This window comes from Phyllostomus hastatus, unplaced genomic scaffold (assembly GCF_019186645.2).
Source record: "Phyllostomus hastatus isolate PE091 unplaced genomic scaffold, TTU_PhHast_1.1 phas_contig_468, whole genome shotgun sequence".
Taxonomy (NCBI): domain Eukaryota; kingdom Metazoa; phylum Chordata; class Mammalia; order Chiroptera; family Phyllostomidae; genus Phyllostomus; species Phyllostomus hastatus.
Genome location: NW_025333884.1, coordinates 3,919,888 through 3,936,732, shown reverse-complemented (window position 1 = coordinate 3,936,732; position 16,845 = coordinate 3,919,888). Strand labels below are relative to the sequence as shown.

Below are 16,845 nucleotides of genomic sequence, written 5' to 3'. Positions count from 1 at the left end.
CATAGAATCCACGAATAATCCAACAGCTAATTCTCAGAACAAGAGGTCATGACTTTTTAAAAGAACATTTTATTTATTTATTTATAGAGAGAGGAGAAGGGAGGAAGAAAGAGGGAGAGAAACATTCATCTGTTGCCTCTCCCACGTGCCCCAATCAGGACCAGCCCGCAACCCAGGCATGAGCCACGACCAGGAATCCAACTGGTAATCCTTTGCTTTGTGTGATGACACTCAATCAACTGAGCCACGCGGTTTAGGGCCAGGTCATGCCTTTTTATAAAACCCTAGGGTGAATGCCTTACCAGAGGTCCACAGATTACTCCTAGAAGGCAATGGAATGCTAGCTATGATTAAAAAAAAAAACAAACCTGTGATGCTCATGGCAAATCCTATTACCTTGAGCCAAATAATTAAATACCAGGTTCCGTCCGCACCCATTAAATGGGAATAATACTAGCGCTCCTGAGTTTAGTTGTGAGGGTCAGAGGATTTTACGCTTATACTGTACGAACCTGGCTAAGGCTTCCAAGTATAGCATTTGAGAGACTTCCACCTACCAGGCATCAGGTTCTTAAACTCCACCAAAGCCCGCCCCTTTTGCACCGCCCAGGGATGAAGTCACTGACCGAGGTCCCTAATGACATCATCTGCCCGCCTGCCTGGCTCCATCCTCCCATTCTCCGGAAACCTACAACTCCAGCACCCGGCCTCCGACTTTAGGTTATTTTTTTCTCTCCGTAGCCCGAAATCCTTCCCTCCCATCCTTCCATCTAAAACTTTCTACTCTTCCCGCCTACCCTCGAGCTAGCAATTTTCGGTTCTTTCCGCATCCTCTCGAGTGAATTACTCAAAATCGTTTACTCTCTTATTTAATCGCCTCCCCAGGCCGCCCTTCAGCTCCTTCCTTCTAAATCTCATTATCCGCGCGCGACCTCTTTCGGCTGTTTCCGCCTTCTGCCACCCACCCCGACGCCGACTTCGGCTCTTTACGGATCACCTTAATTCCTTGTTTCCCAGGCCCGACCCACTTCGGCTATTTCCGGCCCCTTGGGACCGCCCACTTTTCCTCCCTAGCTATGTCCTCATCACCACCTTCGGCTCTTTCCGCTTATCCCTGTCTCCCGCTCAGCTCTTTTTCGGCTTTTTCCGACTCCCCTCGGCTTCACTCTCTCCCTTCGACTCTTTTCGCCGCCCTTCGGGAGAGTGGCCCGTACCCCCTCTCCTTCACGTGACGCCGCCTCCGCCTCCCAGTTCCCCCTCCCACCTCACCCTTCCTCCCGCCTTAGCCTCCCAGCCTGTCCAGGCCACGCCGCCATTTTGTGTGAATTTCTGACTGCGGCGCGGGCCGGACAGCCAGGGCACCGAGGGCGGGCAGACAGACAAGACAGTCGGCCCGTTTCTCTCCCTAAAATCCTTTTTTCTTAACTCCCCTCGCTCGCTCTCCTCTTCCTCCTTTCCCCATCGCTTGCTCCATCGCGCGCGGCCAGCGCTAATTACACCCAACCACCCACCAGTGTCCGTGTACCCCGGGTGTCCCACTCCCGGGCCCGCGGGTGTGTGAGTGTGTGGGGGGGCTCTCGCCCCAATGAGGGCCCCTTGCCCGTGAGCGATTGACCCCAGGAGCGGGCTGCGAAGAAAGCAGGCGGCAAGCGGCCCGCCGAGGCCTAGGCCGCGCGGCTTACGTGGAGGTCGGCGCAGAGGTGATTCCGAAACCGAAAAAATATATACCTATTCCTATCAGGAGCCCTCAGAGCTGAAGTGTGCCCCTCCCGCCACGCCCAAGCAGTCCTTTTTCGTGCATTAACATCCCCTCCCCCCTAAAGGAACTATGGAGGCCGCGCCCGGGACCCCCCCGCCGCCGCCATCAGAATCGCCGCCGCCGCCATCGCCGCCATCAACGCCTTCGCCTCCTCCGTGTTCCCCCGACGCCTGCCCGGCCACCCCGCACCTCCTCCACCGCCTCCCGCTCCCTGACGACAGGTCAGGCCCCCGGCCCGGCCGGGGCAGCGTCCCCGGGGGGAGGAAGAGGAGGAGGAGGAAGGGGGGCAGCCGCCATGTTGGGCCGGGCCGCAGAGGAGGAGGAGGAGGAGGAGGAAGGGCGGGGTCGGTGGGTGTCTCTCGCTCGCTCGCTCTTTCTCGCTTGCTTTCTCTCCTGGCCTCATGCGTTTCCCCCCCCTCGCGGCGTTCGCCCGCTCTCCCTCGCACTCGCTCTGTCTTTTTTGGGCGCCATGCTGAGGGGAAGGTGAGGAGGCGCCCCCCGGACCCCCCGCGCCCGCCTGCCCGCCCTGGGGAGGGGGCGCCGGGGGGCGCTGCGGAGGCCCACGGGGGGTCCATGCTGCCCCTGCGCCCGGACCTGGCAGCCACGGACCCGCCTGCCGGTCGCCCGGCTTCAGGGAAAGGGAGGGGGAGGGGGGAGGGGCCCCCCGGACCCTTTTTCGCGGGAGATCTCGAACAACAGCCCCCCTCTTGGGGTTTGGAGTTGGGGGTCTCCCAGTCCCCGGCAGTATCCTTTCTCCTGGGGGAGGTGTGCCCTGCTCTACTTGGAAAGGTGTCTTAGCTTTCTTAGGAGGCAGGAAGTGGGGGTTCGTTCAAGCCTTTCTCCATCCTCCTATTGGGGGGGAGTCCTTGGGTGGGGGCTCTCGCAGTATTTTTTTGGAGGGAGGTGTTTCCTAGCTACTCCCTAGAGGACAAAAAAGGTGGGGGATCTCTAGCCCCTTTGATGGAAGCCCCTGCCTCTTTTGGAGAAGACCCTTCCCTTGTTTTTCTTTAAGAGGAGGGGTCCTCTTCCTTTTTTTTTTTTAGGTAGGTGATGCGGTTTCGAGGGGGAGGGGAGCGGGAGAGGTTTGGTTTCCCTGCCATAGAGGGGAGAGCAAGTTGGTCCCTTCTTCTGGGGTTTCCTCTTCTTTCGGGCTAAAATACGGCGCCATCCCTTCCGGAAGAGAAAACGAGGCTTTCTTGTGCTTTGGCAGGGGTTGAAAGGGAGCGCCCCCCCCCCTCGCGTTTATTAATTGCGAAATGGGCTCGCCCCACACCCTTCTCTGGAGGGTGATAAAGGGGCCAGCCCAGCGCGTTTCAGGGCGAGGTTGGGGCCCCGTTTCCCCTACTCCAGCACAAGGTTGGGGTGCAGGGTTCGCCCACCCTTTCCTGGTGGGGCAGGGGAAGCGGTAGCTAGAGAGTAGATTTGGAAGTGGAAGGAGGATTTCAGCTGGTAGGAAAGCGAGTCTTGGAGGGAGCCCGGGGTGGGGAGGGGAAGAGAACGCGCTGGACAGATGGCTGCCCCGTCGCTGTCCTGGCTGGGAAGTCGCTGAGGACCCCCTCCCCGCCCCCAGGCAGGGCTCTTAGATAGGGCTTCCCTGCCAGGCACCATAGCCCCTTCTCCCCACTCCCACCTCCCCTTTTCCCTTTCTCCTTCACAGACCATACTTTGCCTTTTAAAAGAAATGCCACCCACATTCAGAGACACAAGTGCAGCAGTTTGGTGAGCTTTTACAACAATTTTTTTTTTGTTTTGTTCTGTTTCGTTCTAATTAAATGTATCGTCCTGGGAATCGCAGCCCATCGCAGCCTGACTCCAGTTCCAGGAAATAAACAGATTAGCAAAGGTCTGTTCCGCTAAGCCCACGTTGGGCTTCCGGGCCCCCTCTTGGGGGCAGGTACATTACTCAAAGGTGCTTACAGGCTTTATTCGACCTCTAAGGAGTTCTCTTATATCAGAAGTGTATGTCTTACAATGGGTTGGGATGGTAAGTAGCCTCTTTTATTGAGTAATTCAATTATCTCCCTCTTTTTGTCCCTTTCCTGCCTGCCTTCCTCCTCGCCTATAGATCAAAGTGATGCTTGAGAGAGTGACTTTTGATGTTCAAATCAGGATTCTAACCCTGTTGAGCCCTTTTCGACTTGCACATCCTTTCAATGTTTAATGTTTAAAATTTGACGTACACAGTTTGCTCCAAGGAAAAAAAAGCGTGTTACTGTAACGTGACAAAAACCTATGTAAAAGGCTCACGTTTCCCAGCCCTTGGTGTCCCTCTTGTCATTTCAATTCACTGCTTTGTCTCCCGCCTTGGTCTTTGAAGAAAGTGGATACTTCAAGTCCATGGGTAGGAGACAAGGTTACTGAATTTGGTTTATGATACCTACATTCAAGTTCAGGCTCTCCCTGCCCTCTGCCCCACTCCCCCCAAAAGATTGTGGTTCAAGTAGTTCCCATTTTCTTTTACTCCAATGTCTCTTACGGTGATGGACGTTTAAATTAAGCAAGTCATTTGTAAAGTACCGTTGAAGCACCAAGTCCGTAAAGTGTGTCAATACCCACTCTCCTCTCCTTGTCTCCACTCTCCTTTGTTGGAAAGCACATGCCTGCCGGTGAAAAGTTGATACAAACGCGTTACATGCCCAGTCATGGTGGAGAGAACACCGCCTTCGGCTCTCAGTACCCCTCGAGTACAAGGAAAAAAAACAGCCAACAGAAATGACTTGCAGAACCAAACACTGTACTTCTGATGTGTTTTACAAGCATAAGTTCTCCTGTTAAAAGACAAACACACGTTGAACTTCCGTTTTCCCTCTTGTCCACTTTTGGTCCCTGACATACTTTGTTAGAGAAAGCTTTTTAACACACAGCCCTCTTCCACTTCCGAAAGACCCTGTTTCCTTTTTTTTTTTCCCCTTCTGAAAAGAAAAAGTTCACTCACATTCAGATGAGGAAACGTGGAAATTGCCTTTGAATTACAATTCAGTGGGCCACTTGCTCTTCCTCTCCATGTGTTCTCCACCGCTGGGAAGCGGTGGTCTTACTGCGTAAAGTCAGTTACGGGAGGAAGTGTCCGCACAGTACAGTATCCCGCAAAAAAAAAAAAGTGTCTGAAGCACAAACTGAACACACTCTCCAGCGTGCAGGGTCAGCCGGAAAGGAATTGCATTTAAAGTTTCCCCTCTACAAAATTCCTCCTCCGGGGGCCAAGTGCAGAGACTGACTGCTAACATGGACCTTCCAAGTTGCAGGAGCTACCAAGTCGTCAAGGGGCGCTAATTTAATAACTGCTTTGAAATGTTAATGAAACGGGATGTCTTTGGTCAGTGAAAATTTGAGCAGTCATTGAATTTAAAAATATTTCCCGAAACATTTAAAAAGTGCTCAGGCATATCAACACAAGGGTTTACTGTGTGTTTTTTTTTTTTTTTTCCTCAAAGGAATCTCATGTATCAAATCCAAGAAACCCTAGTAATTGTGTCAGACTGTATTTTGGTAGCCTTTGTTTTTGAAATGTCACAGTACTGCCTTTTTTCTCCCCAAAACTGATGTACCAGTATTAGTTAAAATTCAAATTAATGGATGTTGCAAAAAACAAAACAAAAAAAAAGGGTGTCACTCAGAATCCCTGATTTAACAGCAACTCTCATACACTTGTAATCTTTAAGTTTTCATATTCTCTGGGGAGAGTTTGAAAAGCAAGTAGAAATCTAGTGGAAACAAAATCAATTGTGACCAGGAAAACATGGATATTCTGGTTCCTAAAGTCCCTATTTTTTTCTTAATCCCTTCAGATTTACTCTTCAAAAGAAAAAATAGGATTCCCTAAAAAGGGCTTTCTAATTCACAGTCTCTCCTGTCTCCCAGATGAGGTTTCGATTTGCTCTAAAGGTTTACATTTTTAATTCTTGAAAAGCTGGATTTTTTTTTTAATTTAGAGCTATTTTTGAAAGCCTCAAAGGTGGCTTTTCATTCGCCAGGAAGGCTGATCCCAAGGGAAAATTGTTTTGCACCTGTGGAAATGAAGGGTTTCCCGGTTGTTAGAGAGGAGTGGTTGCCTTTGAGTTTGTCTCTTTCTGTCCAGTTGGATATATAGACCATGTCATCTTAGGCTGGTTCGGTAGTGTGTATTTAATAATGCCTCGATCTCTGCTCCTTTCTCTTAGATCTTTTCCCTTCGCTGATAAGGAGAAAAATGGATGTCTTAGGGTTGCCTTATTCTGTTAACATTTTTGCGGATATCAAGTCCCAGAACCATCTGCTACAGGCCAGATCCAGTTGCAGTGAATACCTCTGTGGTGCAAATTGCTACTGGAAGTATTTCCAGGCTTCCATGGATGTCTTGTGTTCCAGACAAGCTAATTTTGGTTCCTGTGGATGATATCTGTGTGCCAGAGTGACAGGTTCTGACCCAGGGAAGGAGGTAGAGTGACCGGTTCTGACCCAGGGAAGGAGGTGGAGTGACCAGTTCTGACCCAGGGAAGGAGGTGGAGTGACAGAAACTAATTTAGCGCTAAGAGTGAAGTGGCAGAGTTTGTACCCGAGCAAGGCGCTTGCCTGTGCCATGGCAATGTTGCTGATGCAATAAGGAGAGAAGAGGATGGTTTCTGAGATTTCTAGCACTTGGTGTTTAGGAAGCTGATCTGAGGGCCCTCGGCAGCAGTTTGCTCATAGGTGGCAGGGTTCCGTCAGAGTAGATGGTTAGAGGCTGGTTTCGTAATTAAGGCCCGAGGGGAAGAGCGGAAAGGCTGCCTCAGGGTCGGGGCAGCGTAGGAAGTTCACTTGGGTAAATGAAGGTGGGACATTGTTTGGGGAGCTGGGTTGCATGGAGTCAGCCTTCTGAACCGCAGCCTCGTCTTCACAGCAGACCTCTTTTGCTGGTGGTGGTTCACCAAGGGCAGTCTTGGGGATGGCGTGTGGGTTTTTCATTCACTTAGCAATGATAAGGGGGTTCCATGGGCAGTTTTTAAATAAATTCCCGACTCGGTCAGTTGATGGCTAAATGAGCGTCATCACATCCTGCCACTGGAATAATTTCTTAGCAGAACACAGGTTATTTGCTCAGCATAGTTTCCTTCTGGTCAAATTGCTCTGGATGGAGGATCTGGTATTATTATTTTTTTTTGTCATTTCATATGCGTGTAAATTGGTGATTCAGCTCACTATTTGTAAGGCAAGTGGTGACATCTTCCGAACACTGCGGGGGCGACAGGACGTGAAGGAACAGTGTGGGCTTAGGAAGCAGATGAGCTCGAGCTGAGGCTGGGCCCTGCCTGCAGCATGCGGTGGGCACTGATGGCAATGCCCACCGCGCAGGGTCACAGTGGTTGAGTGGGCATGTTTGGGACACCCACATGATGCCTGGCACTCAGTGGGTCTTGGTTTTTTTCTCTCCCTGCTGTCCTTACTAGAGAAAAGTTCTAAGTAGCATTTACAGTCTGGCCTGTAAACAGAAGTCACAACAGCATCTGTATTTTTGAAGGAAGTCCATTTATCTCTCACTTAGTCGTTTCTGGTCGGCTTATTTGGTTGCAAGGAGTCTGTTGGGGTTGAAACCAAGCGGAAGCCATCTTAAGGCATTTCTTGATTGCATAATGTCCTCATTATAGATGCCAGAACAGCCATGCTGTCTCGAGCTGACGCTGACTACCTTCCTGTGTTCGTCTTTCGCACTTGGGATCTGAGTCAGTGCTGCGGGCCTGGTAGGCCTGCTGAGAACTGGGGAGGCAAGGGCCCTCCCCCCTCCCCCACAGCTAACTAGTCACATCACCTGAAGCCAGTCCTTCACCCTCTCCAGAGCCTCTCAGAGAAACGAGCGCGGTCTGTCCCAACTCCAGACCTGGGAATTTGGCTGAGTCAGTGAAGGTTTTGTTCGTTCATTCAGCAGCCAGACTTGTCCCGTGATTTTCCTGGAGCAGAGAAGTTTTTGGCGTGCGCAAGCAACCCTTCTCTCCTGAGGACCTTATTTAGAGTCGGGCAGAGGGTGGTGCGGCCTTTATTGGGCCTCGTATTTCCTTCCCACATCTGACCTGCCTTCTGCAGCTTCTGGCCCTGGTAGGGAGTTGCTGTGACCTCTGCAGCTCCCAGTACCCAGCTGCAAGGTAGAGGCCTTAAGAATGAGCTGTAAGGTGAGACTCAGTGTCTAGGTCACACAGACAGATTTGTCAGAAAATCTTGGCTCAGCAGCAGGCGCAGCGCCTGGTTTCCTTGTCCCTGTTGTCCCTCTTGGGGGAGTAGGGGGTGGGGGGTTGCAGAAACCCCAGGGACATAAAGCTTAACACAGTACGGATGCTGCCTGTTCCCGCCACATCAGGGTCGGCCCTCTTCTGATAGACAGACGGTGGGGAGTGGTGGACGGCCATGGACGTGGCAATCGGGCAAACCGGAGTTGTTCACTTACTAAGTCAGTTTCCTGGCCTTCCCAAAGGTTTGACAGTGCCCAACTGTCATGTGAAGATCAAAGATTACCTGCCAGGAGCCTTCTCAGTGCTTCTGTATTTGTGCACGTCAGCTCTGTGCTGAGAAACTGAAACAGCTGAAGTCACTTGTCGAAGGTCACAGAGCTAGTAGTTGGGGCAGAGGCAGAGTTAGCACCCTGGCCGCCTGTACCCAGAACTGAGCTCTAAACCCATATGCTGTCCGGGATCTGGTAGAGTGTTTTTGCAGCTTGCAGCATGCAGCCGTTAGGAAGATGTGAAGTCCATTTATTGACGAGTTTCCTGCGTTTGAAAAGAAATGGAAGGGGTTAGAAAATTCAGGGTAGCGGAGGTTACGTGAAACCTCTGAGAGAAATGTAAAGGAGGAGTTGTGAGTCAAGGTCAGAGTTTGAGAAACAATGCATGAAGGACAGGGTTGGGCAACCTGGCTGTCTGGCCAAAGCGAGCCCGCCCACCCTGTCCTTGTGAGTAAAGTTTTATTGGAACACAGCCACACTTCCTCGTGCCTGTCTGCTGTGGTTGTTTTTGTGCTAAACAGCGGAGTTGAGTAGTTGGGACAGAAACTGCTGAACCTAAAGTGTTTATTTGCTCTCTGGCCCTTGAGAGAAAGTTTGCTGGCCCCTGTACTGGTGTGATGTGCTGAGTGCCCAGTGTGCCTGCTGGCAGCTGTGGTCATCACTTTTGTTGTGGTGCTGGAGGTGGCAGGAAAGAATTCCCTTCAAAGTTGGCCCCCAAGACAGTAGGGTGTGCTACCACCCCTCTGGGACCGGCTGCAGCTCTGTCACCCTGAGCTCCACTCCTTCCATTGGATGTAGATGCCCAAGCCTGGGCTTTCGAGCCTTTAAATTGAAGGGATTTCCATTCATTAGAAGTAACTGGAGATGCTTGAAACCCAGTGTAGAAGTGGATCTCAGCTGACATCCCTGCATGGCCTGACTCAAGGGAGCTGGGCTGGGAGGCGAGTGTCACTTGGCTACATGTCTGTTGCAGGTGGCTTGGAACAGTGCCCTCCTCATTTTCCTAACGGGCACCGGGGCTTAGGTTTCCTTGGGATTCCAGGCCCTGCCATTGCTCAGGGCACCAGAACAGTCCCGGGAGCCACGTTCTCGGCATCCTGGGGTGGGAGGGGGGGGCGGCTGGCAGTCATGCTCACCTGTTTGGTTGCTACACTGACCATAGATGGTTTCTCGTCAGCCACCCTCTGGCCTACCAGGAAGCCCCAGGAAACAGTTTTAAGTGATCCAGGCTGCTGCTAGGGAAATGGTCCCACGTCTCTGTTGGTGAAATTTACCAAGAAGGCGTGGGGTGCTGAGGTTGATGCTGTGTGTGTGTAGAATATACCGTGTCCTGAGCACCCCCCAGTCTGTACCTGGCCCTGTGCTGTGCCCTGGGAAACTTGGGGGTGACTGCCAAGAGGCCACAGGTGACCAGAAATTAACAAAGAGTTGTATACAGATAATTGCGGGGCTTTTTTTTTTTTAAGATTTAAAATGTACTTTAGTTTTTCAGTCGTGCCATATTTTAATAGGTATACAGTGCTTTCTCTTGGCATCAGTTGTGAGCTTGTTTTGAGACAATTCATTATACCAGCTGGGATGATTATGGATCTCTCTGTGCATTCGGGGTGATTCTGCCAACAGTGGGCAGGTTCTGTTCCCTTCTGGTCTGTATTGCTGTGAATGTCCGTGCAGGGACAGAGGGAGCGGCCCCACCAGCTAACACAATGTCACCATATTCGCCATGGGAATTGGGTGTTCGCATCTGCTGGGCTGGTCTCGTCGTTATTTGCTGAATGCTCTGTGCGTTTGGCTGGTAGAAAGAGTGTGAGGGTGAGACAGGCCCGCAGCAGCCGCAGCTGCCAGTGTGTGGGGACTTCGTGTCAAGGACCCTTGCAGAGAACCAGCCGCAGTTTTCATGAGAAACTCTTCAGTGGTGTATGGAGTCCCAGGCCAGGTGTCTTTTAAGAGGAAAGTATTAATACTTCGTCTTGGCTGAATGGAGCCAAATTGATTCCTCTGAAAAAGTTATGAAAAAGGAGAGGTCTTGGTTGGAGCACATGTTAACCCATTAGATTTTCCTCTGGAATATTAGACATAGTTTGTTCTTGGTTGGGAACCAGCATCTTCCCAGCTGTAAGCAGTTTCTGGCGTGGTTGGTGTGAGAAGGCTGAGAAGCTCTTTGTTGCTGAGAAGCAGATTTCAGAGGTTGATTGACAGGAGAAACTTGGACCGAAGAGAGAACTGTCGAGCACAGGAGCCGCTTGCAGGAGTGAGAGTGGAAGAAAAGCTACTCGGGCAAAGACTGTGACACTCTGACTCTGGGAAATTCTTGGACCAGGCTGGGTTTTTCCTCAGTCAGCTTGTGTGCGGCCCTGCAGAGATTTTCTGTTAAAGTGGTTTGGGTGCTTGGATGGACCCCAGTGTGGGCGCACCCTGGGGAGAGAAGCATTCCTCCCAGTGTTCAGGGGACTTTGGATTTCTCTCTCTTGGATTCTCACGGTTTCCTGTCCATTTGGGATAAGTCCCAGTTGGCTTTTTGCTAGGGCTCCATGGGCCTTTCCATGCCCCACTTACTCTCTGAACTCTCTGAGTGTCTTTGGTCAGATGTTTTTAACTCCCCAGTTCCTCTCACTCACTCATCATTGGAAGGGCCCTCTTGGCCTCGTGTCTTTGCAAAGGGGTAGTTTTTACTCTGAAGCATTTATCCCGGGCCAGGTTGGTGCTACGCCCTGGCCACACGTAGTCTGGGGGAACCCTTCCCACAAGTGCTTCACCATCCGGGAGGTTGGAGGTCCCACTTCCGCCCTCCCTTCACAGTAGAAAAGGCGGGGGGGGGGCACAGAGCGTTCAAGGACCTTGGCCAGTGTCTTGGTGCCTCACTTCAGCAGTTCTTGGGATACTGTTTTCCGTATGTATGTCTTATTTTTTCCAACTCACTCACAAATTTTAGGAGAGGAGCTGTTCTGTCCGTTGGCTGGATGGGTAAATGACTCTCCTTCCGGTAAATTCCATTTAATGGCACACTTAAGAACTGGGCCTGGGGTTAGAAAGTCCTAGACTTGGGTTTCAGTTCTGCTTCTTCCTGCTTTGATCCTACAGGCAAAATTTCATTCCATCTCTGAGCCTTTTCTGTAAAATGGACAACTAGTGAATCCCCACTGAATAGGTGTGTGAGTGGGTTTCAGTGAGAGTTGAGTGGAAGTGGAGAGAGCTCCGCAGCCTGGTGCCCGCATGGGAGTTGCTGCTACAGAATGTTCGGAATGAATACCTAACGACTGCACTTGGACTTGATAAGACCCTGAGGTATCTAGCCAGGTGTCATAGTTGAGAAAACCAGGGCAGAGAGGTGAGGAGGGCTGGGGGCCCCCCACCCTGGGCTCCAGCTCAGGGCTGGGAAGTGACCCTTTTAGGAACTTCACACTCTCTCTTCACCTTGCTGAGATTGTCTCTACTTAGGGACAATCTTTAGGGGACTTAGGGACTATCTTTAGTTTTTTTACTTCTTATTAGGGGAATTTTCTAACATAGCCAAGAGAAAAGGTGTCGTAGATTACCAGGTGCCCGTCGCCCAGTTTCAACACACACAAATACCCGGCCAGTTTAGGCTCTTCTTACTCACCTCCACCTCCCTTGCATATTTTAAAGCAGATCCCAGATCTTGCCTCATTTCACCTGTAAATTCTTTAGTATGCCTCTTTAACTTAAAGATTTTTTTTAACATAACCACAAAACCATAATCATACCTAACAAAATGAACAGTAATTACTGAGTATCTCAAATACCCAGTCCAGGTTCAGATCTCTCTGATTTTCCCCGCACTGACTTCTGGCAGTAGGCTTGCCCACATCCGGGTCCTGGCCCCGGCAGGCTCCGAGCCTGCTTGTGTTGAATCGAGGCAATCGGGGTGCTGGTGTTGGGCTTCTCTTCTCCTGTCGTGGGCCTGTGCTCGCAGCAGCCCAGGGGGTGTCCGTGGTGTGAGCACGTTACCATGGGAATGGTGCCATGTCACAGAGCCGGTTATGACCACAGCTGAGAATGTTGAGGGAGAGGGAGGCACGGATCCTTTTGCCCTTGATTTCTGGTCGATGAACCTAGGTTGTAAGGACACTGAAAAACACGTGCAAGACCCAGAGGTTTATTTTGAGAATTTCTGCCTCTGAAAATCCCTCAGTGAGGTTCTCTTCCCCGGGGCTGCCTCACGTCCCAAATTGAGTGAAGGTGCCGGGGCTTTCCGCAGGATGAGCCCTGAGCCGATTTCCTGAAGGAAAGCCTTCGCTCCTAGTAAAGAACTGCCCCCTCTGGTTGGAGTCGGGGCTCCTGGACATCTGTATCTAGGCCTGTCCTCAAACATTTGAAGAGGCAGAGCTTCCTTGTAATATTTGTAATTTTGTCCCTAGTTAATGGATCATTCAGAGCCTACTCAGGCAATTTGTTGAGCGTTTGGGCAGTTAACGATCATAACCCCGACCTTCACATTAACCTAGCCGCCTCTTGTCAGGGGCGCTCATGGTCTTCAGGTAATAGTCACTGCTCCCACGAGTGTCCACCTTTCCTCCTTTGTTATTTCTCTCTCTCTTTTTTCTTCTTTCCTTCTTTTCTTTTTTATGTTCATTTTTTTGTAAACCAGGTGGATCCAAAAACCCAGGCCCTTTTCAGCTTCCATCCAGCTCTTGTCCAGAGGATTTCCATGTTGCCAAGCTTTGTTTCTCGAAGGCACCTTTGTCCCTCCTGCCTGGGGCTCAGCTCCCCCTGTGGTCAGCCACTGGTTGCTTTCTGGTGCCACCTAGATAGAGCGGAGGAAGGGGAGATGTGCATTTGTCAGTTTCGTCGGCGGGAGCTGGGAGCGGTCGGTGCCTGCACAGTTGGATCAAGAGAAGTGGGACTTTGCTGGCCAGCCGTTGACAGTGGTCCCTAAGGGGAGTTGGCTGTAGGTTTGCCTGAGAAAATGCTTCCTAGTGAGCATTCAGCCAGTAAATTCAGGGTTATCTTTGCAGAGGTACACTCATGGTTCTTTCTTTCTTCCTTCCTTTCTTTCTTTCTTTTCTTTCTTTCTTTTCTTATTTATTTATTTTCAGAGAGGGGAAGGGAGGAGGAAAGAGAGAAACGTCAGATGTGTGGTTGCCTCTCACGTGCCCCCTGCTGGGGACCTGGCCTGCAACCCAGGCTTGTGCCCTGACTGGGAGTCAGTCCTGTGACCCTTTGGTTCACAGACTGGTGCTCAATCCACTGAGCCACACTGGGCAGGGTGCTTAGCTGGTTCTTAGAACCAATATCTACTGTTTGTCTGGCACTTTATGCCTGCCCCCCTGTCAGGGGCTTTATCCATATTTTCTCCTTCAATCCTCACAAGCCCTTGAGGCGGGTGCTACAGTTATCCTATTCTACAGATGGGAAAGCCAAGGCTGCAGCTCTGTGTGCTGAGAGCGTACTCTAGGGAAGAGGGGAGCTGGTGATGTTGCTTGGTCAGCAGAGAAAATCCCATGCCCAACTGTGTAGGCTGGCGGGTGGAACCAGCCGCCTTTGAAACTTGGTGAAAGTGCTGTTTCTGTCAAGCCCACGGTCTGTGATAAGCCCAGCATGCTCCTGTGTCCTCTGGAGTTGGCTGAGTGGCGGCATGCCTTAGGATGGGCGTCCAGACTGTTCTCTGACCCGACCCGAGAGGAGGAGCTGGCTGTCACCAGCTCAGTGAATGGAAACTTAAATGCCCCAGAAGCTTAGTTCAGGAGGCGAAAGGCAGAGCTGACTAGGCAAGAGGTTGGCCTCCTCCCAGTTCCTCCCAGGGCCAGTTCCAAGTCGGTCGCCCAGCATGGCTGGTTCGCTGCCCCACTGGCCCTGACAGGCCAGCCCTGGCGCAGCCGTCATCCCCGGGCACTGCTCTGGGAACACGGCGGTCTCTGCCCAGGCGGATGCTGCAGGGTTTCTCCCGCATGCTGGTCTCAAGAGGGCTGGGCAGGTCTTGATTGAAACGATTCGCGCGGTGGGGCTTCCCCGACTTTTCTTGGGGGATTATGTCACAGTCTATTAAGCGTGCTCCCTCAGCACTTAATCCCGCTCTGACATGGGCTTTGCCGGCAGCCTGGGAAGTGCCACCGCTGAGACCTGGTTGCCTTTTTGTGGGGCCTGCCTTTGTGCAGTCGTGTCTGGGGCCCTCTGTGCTTCTGCCCTCCGCCTCAGTTCCCTGGGTTTTCTCTCTGTGGGACAGAGTCTGACGGAAACAGCCCCTGTGCTTGGGCCGGACATGTAGCTGGGGCTCCCCAGTGGTAGCCGGGGGCACCCCCTAGGCAAGCAGAGGTTGGCTCTGGGCTCTGAGGAGTTGGATGGGTGGTGTGGGCGGGAGGTGCTGAGAGTGCACAGTGGTCCATCGGACATCACTTCCCAGTGTCCCCTCCAGGACCCTGTTCCCCCCCATAAATCATCAGAGATTTTTTGTAATACTTTAATTTTTTTTCTGTTTCTTCCAACTCTAAGGAAACAAAGTTTCAGGTATTCACTCCCATTTTGTAAAAAGCTGTGTGAACAGTCCTATGGTAGATTATCACTGAGCCCAGGTATGACGGGGGCTGAAATACAGATAATGCAGGGAACTCCTCTTTGGCTGAAAGTCTTTGTGGGGTAGACCCACCTTGCTAAGTCCTCTGGAATGAAGGACTTTCTTCTGCAGTCATTCTTGGTGATGACGAAGGCTTTGGAGTTGCTCAGACAGTCTCCTGCGGCCCTGCTCCCGGTGTTAGATGTAGAGCAGCCAGCGCCTGGGTGCAGGCCAGCGTGCAGCAGCAGGACAGGGACAGAGGCCTCAGCTGATGTTGGGCAAGACTGCCTCCTGCTGTGCCTCAGGGTACAGGCCACGCTGGCTCAGCTGCCTGGGTCCTGTATCACAGTGGCTGCCCCGGGGACTGGAGTTTCTGTCATTCGTACCTTTTCCTATGAGGATGGTGCAGAAAAGGAGGTGCTCAGGAACCCGGCACAGAGAAGATGCTCAGAAATGTTTGTGGCCTCAAGTAGGCGGTGAATACGTAGTCTCCCCCCTTCCCTTTTACGCCTTCACTGACCAGGAAGGACAGTGGACTCAGAGCCAGGAGACAAGTCAGTCTTGGCTTTTTTTTTTTCATGTCATCCCTGGCTCTCTGACCTTGCTGGGGCCCTTCACATACTTTCCCTTATGTCGAAAGGAGAGGGGGATGGCACTGTCCCTTCTGCTCTGGCGGCTTCTGATCCCAGGAGGACCTTTCACTGTGGGCAGCCTTGGGCTTTAGTCTTTCATCCAGACTGCTGGGAGCCCAGGCAATTCCTGTCCCATGCATTCCCTGCACCCCTGTCCCAGGATTCTGAGAGGACGTCCCTCTCAGCTTTTTCCTCTCCAGACTGAACTGTCTGGAGCGAAGCTCTTTACAGCATTTCTTTACGGATACCAGCCTCTGCCTCTCCGATCTGTCTCTGGGCCTCCTCCAGCCCCATTGTGTCTGTCTCTCGAGGTCTTTCTCCTGAGGTGTGGCCCCCTCGGGCACACATCTTGTCTCCAGTAGCCACTCTGCCAGTGTCTTCCACAACTTCAGGTGGTAGGACTTTGCCATGCCATAGAATAACAGCTTCTCCCCTGGATTGGCAAGCCCACCCAAACCAGTTTTCCCAGTCGGGTGGCACTTCCATTGTGGGTGAGGCCATGCCAGCAGGATTGCCTGTGTCCCATGAGAGCTCTGCTTGGTGCCGCCCCGCTTTCCTCGGGCCGCACCCTAGCCAGGAGGTGCCTCACTTGTCAGGAATGCCGCCTTCTCCGGGGTTTGCTGGGCGTCTTCCTGTGAGGTTGGCCCAGGACGACCCAGCCCTGTACAAGTAAACAACGCGAAACCCTCACTGGTCACTTCTCTGCATTGTTTCCTTTGAAACATCAAGAGTTTGTGTCCCGCATTCTGTGTTTGAGAGCTGCCTTTGACCTCTGCTGGGGTGCCTGGGGGGCTGGACCACTGGGTTTCAGGCTGATCTGACCCCTTTGAATTGAGAATGCGAGTGAATGAGTTTACACGGCTCCTCTTGAAGGTCTTGGAGTTCAGGGAACAGCACCAAGGTAGACAAGGGAGGTGACGCAGTGAGGCCCCGAGGGGTCCTCGGAGAAGTGGTCAGTCTGTCATTTCCCCACAAAGCCGGCTGCCCTGAGAGCTTGTTCCCACGCTGGCCGCTGGCCCGTGGGAGCGGGCAAGGCCTTCTCTGCCTGGAGTCGCTCCCTCTGTTGTTAGCCTTTGGGTCCTGGGTTTATCCTGTTACTCTTCCTCATCTTTGGTTTGGGTCCTCGGCAATCGGTAAGGCATTTTTTAAGCCTTCATACATACTTCTCCATAGTCATGATGAAGAAGTTGGGGAATGTTTTACATTTTTTAAATTTTTATTTATTTTTAAAACCAGCTTTTGTACTTGTGAGCACTGTGTCTGTGGGTTTGGCTGAAAAGTCAGGTTCATTTCCCAGCTGCTCCTTTCTCAACCCTGTTTGTCCCCCTACCCTGCCCCGCCCCACAGACATGTAGATATTCAGGGTTCCATTGGCAGCTCTGCCGTGGTGGGAACTGGGGGAGGTCGGGTACTTAAGGGAGCTGACAAAGTCAGGAAACCCAGGCCCAGGAGCCAGGAGGGATGCCCAGAGGTGAGGCCGGGTGGGTTGGAAACC

At 51.9% G+C, this 16,845-nt stretch overlaps 1 protein-coding gene across 7 annotated transcripts in view; it reads left to right on the top strand.

The window, feature by feature from the left end:
* Nucleotides 1-527: 527 nt before the first annotated feature.
* Nucleotides 528-16,845, top strand: part of ZC3H4 (zinc finger CCCH-type containing 4) — a 40,624-nt gene continuing 24,306 nt past the window's right edge. For 2 of the 7 annotated variants that reach the window (XM_045845110.1, XM_045845104.1), the window contains exons 1-2: nucleotides 1,329-1,700; nucleotides 1,824-1,980. In XM_045845110.1, the coding sequence (XP_045701066.1) occupies nucleotides 1,829-1,980 (152 nt within the window). In that variant the 5' untranslated portion in view covers nucleotides 1,329-1,700; nucleotides 1,824-1,828. The other 5 variants (XM_045845105.1, XM_045845107.1, XM_045845108.1 and 2 more) reach the window with 5 other exon arrangements.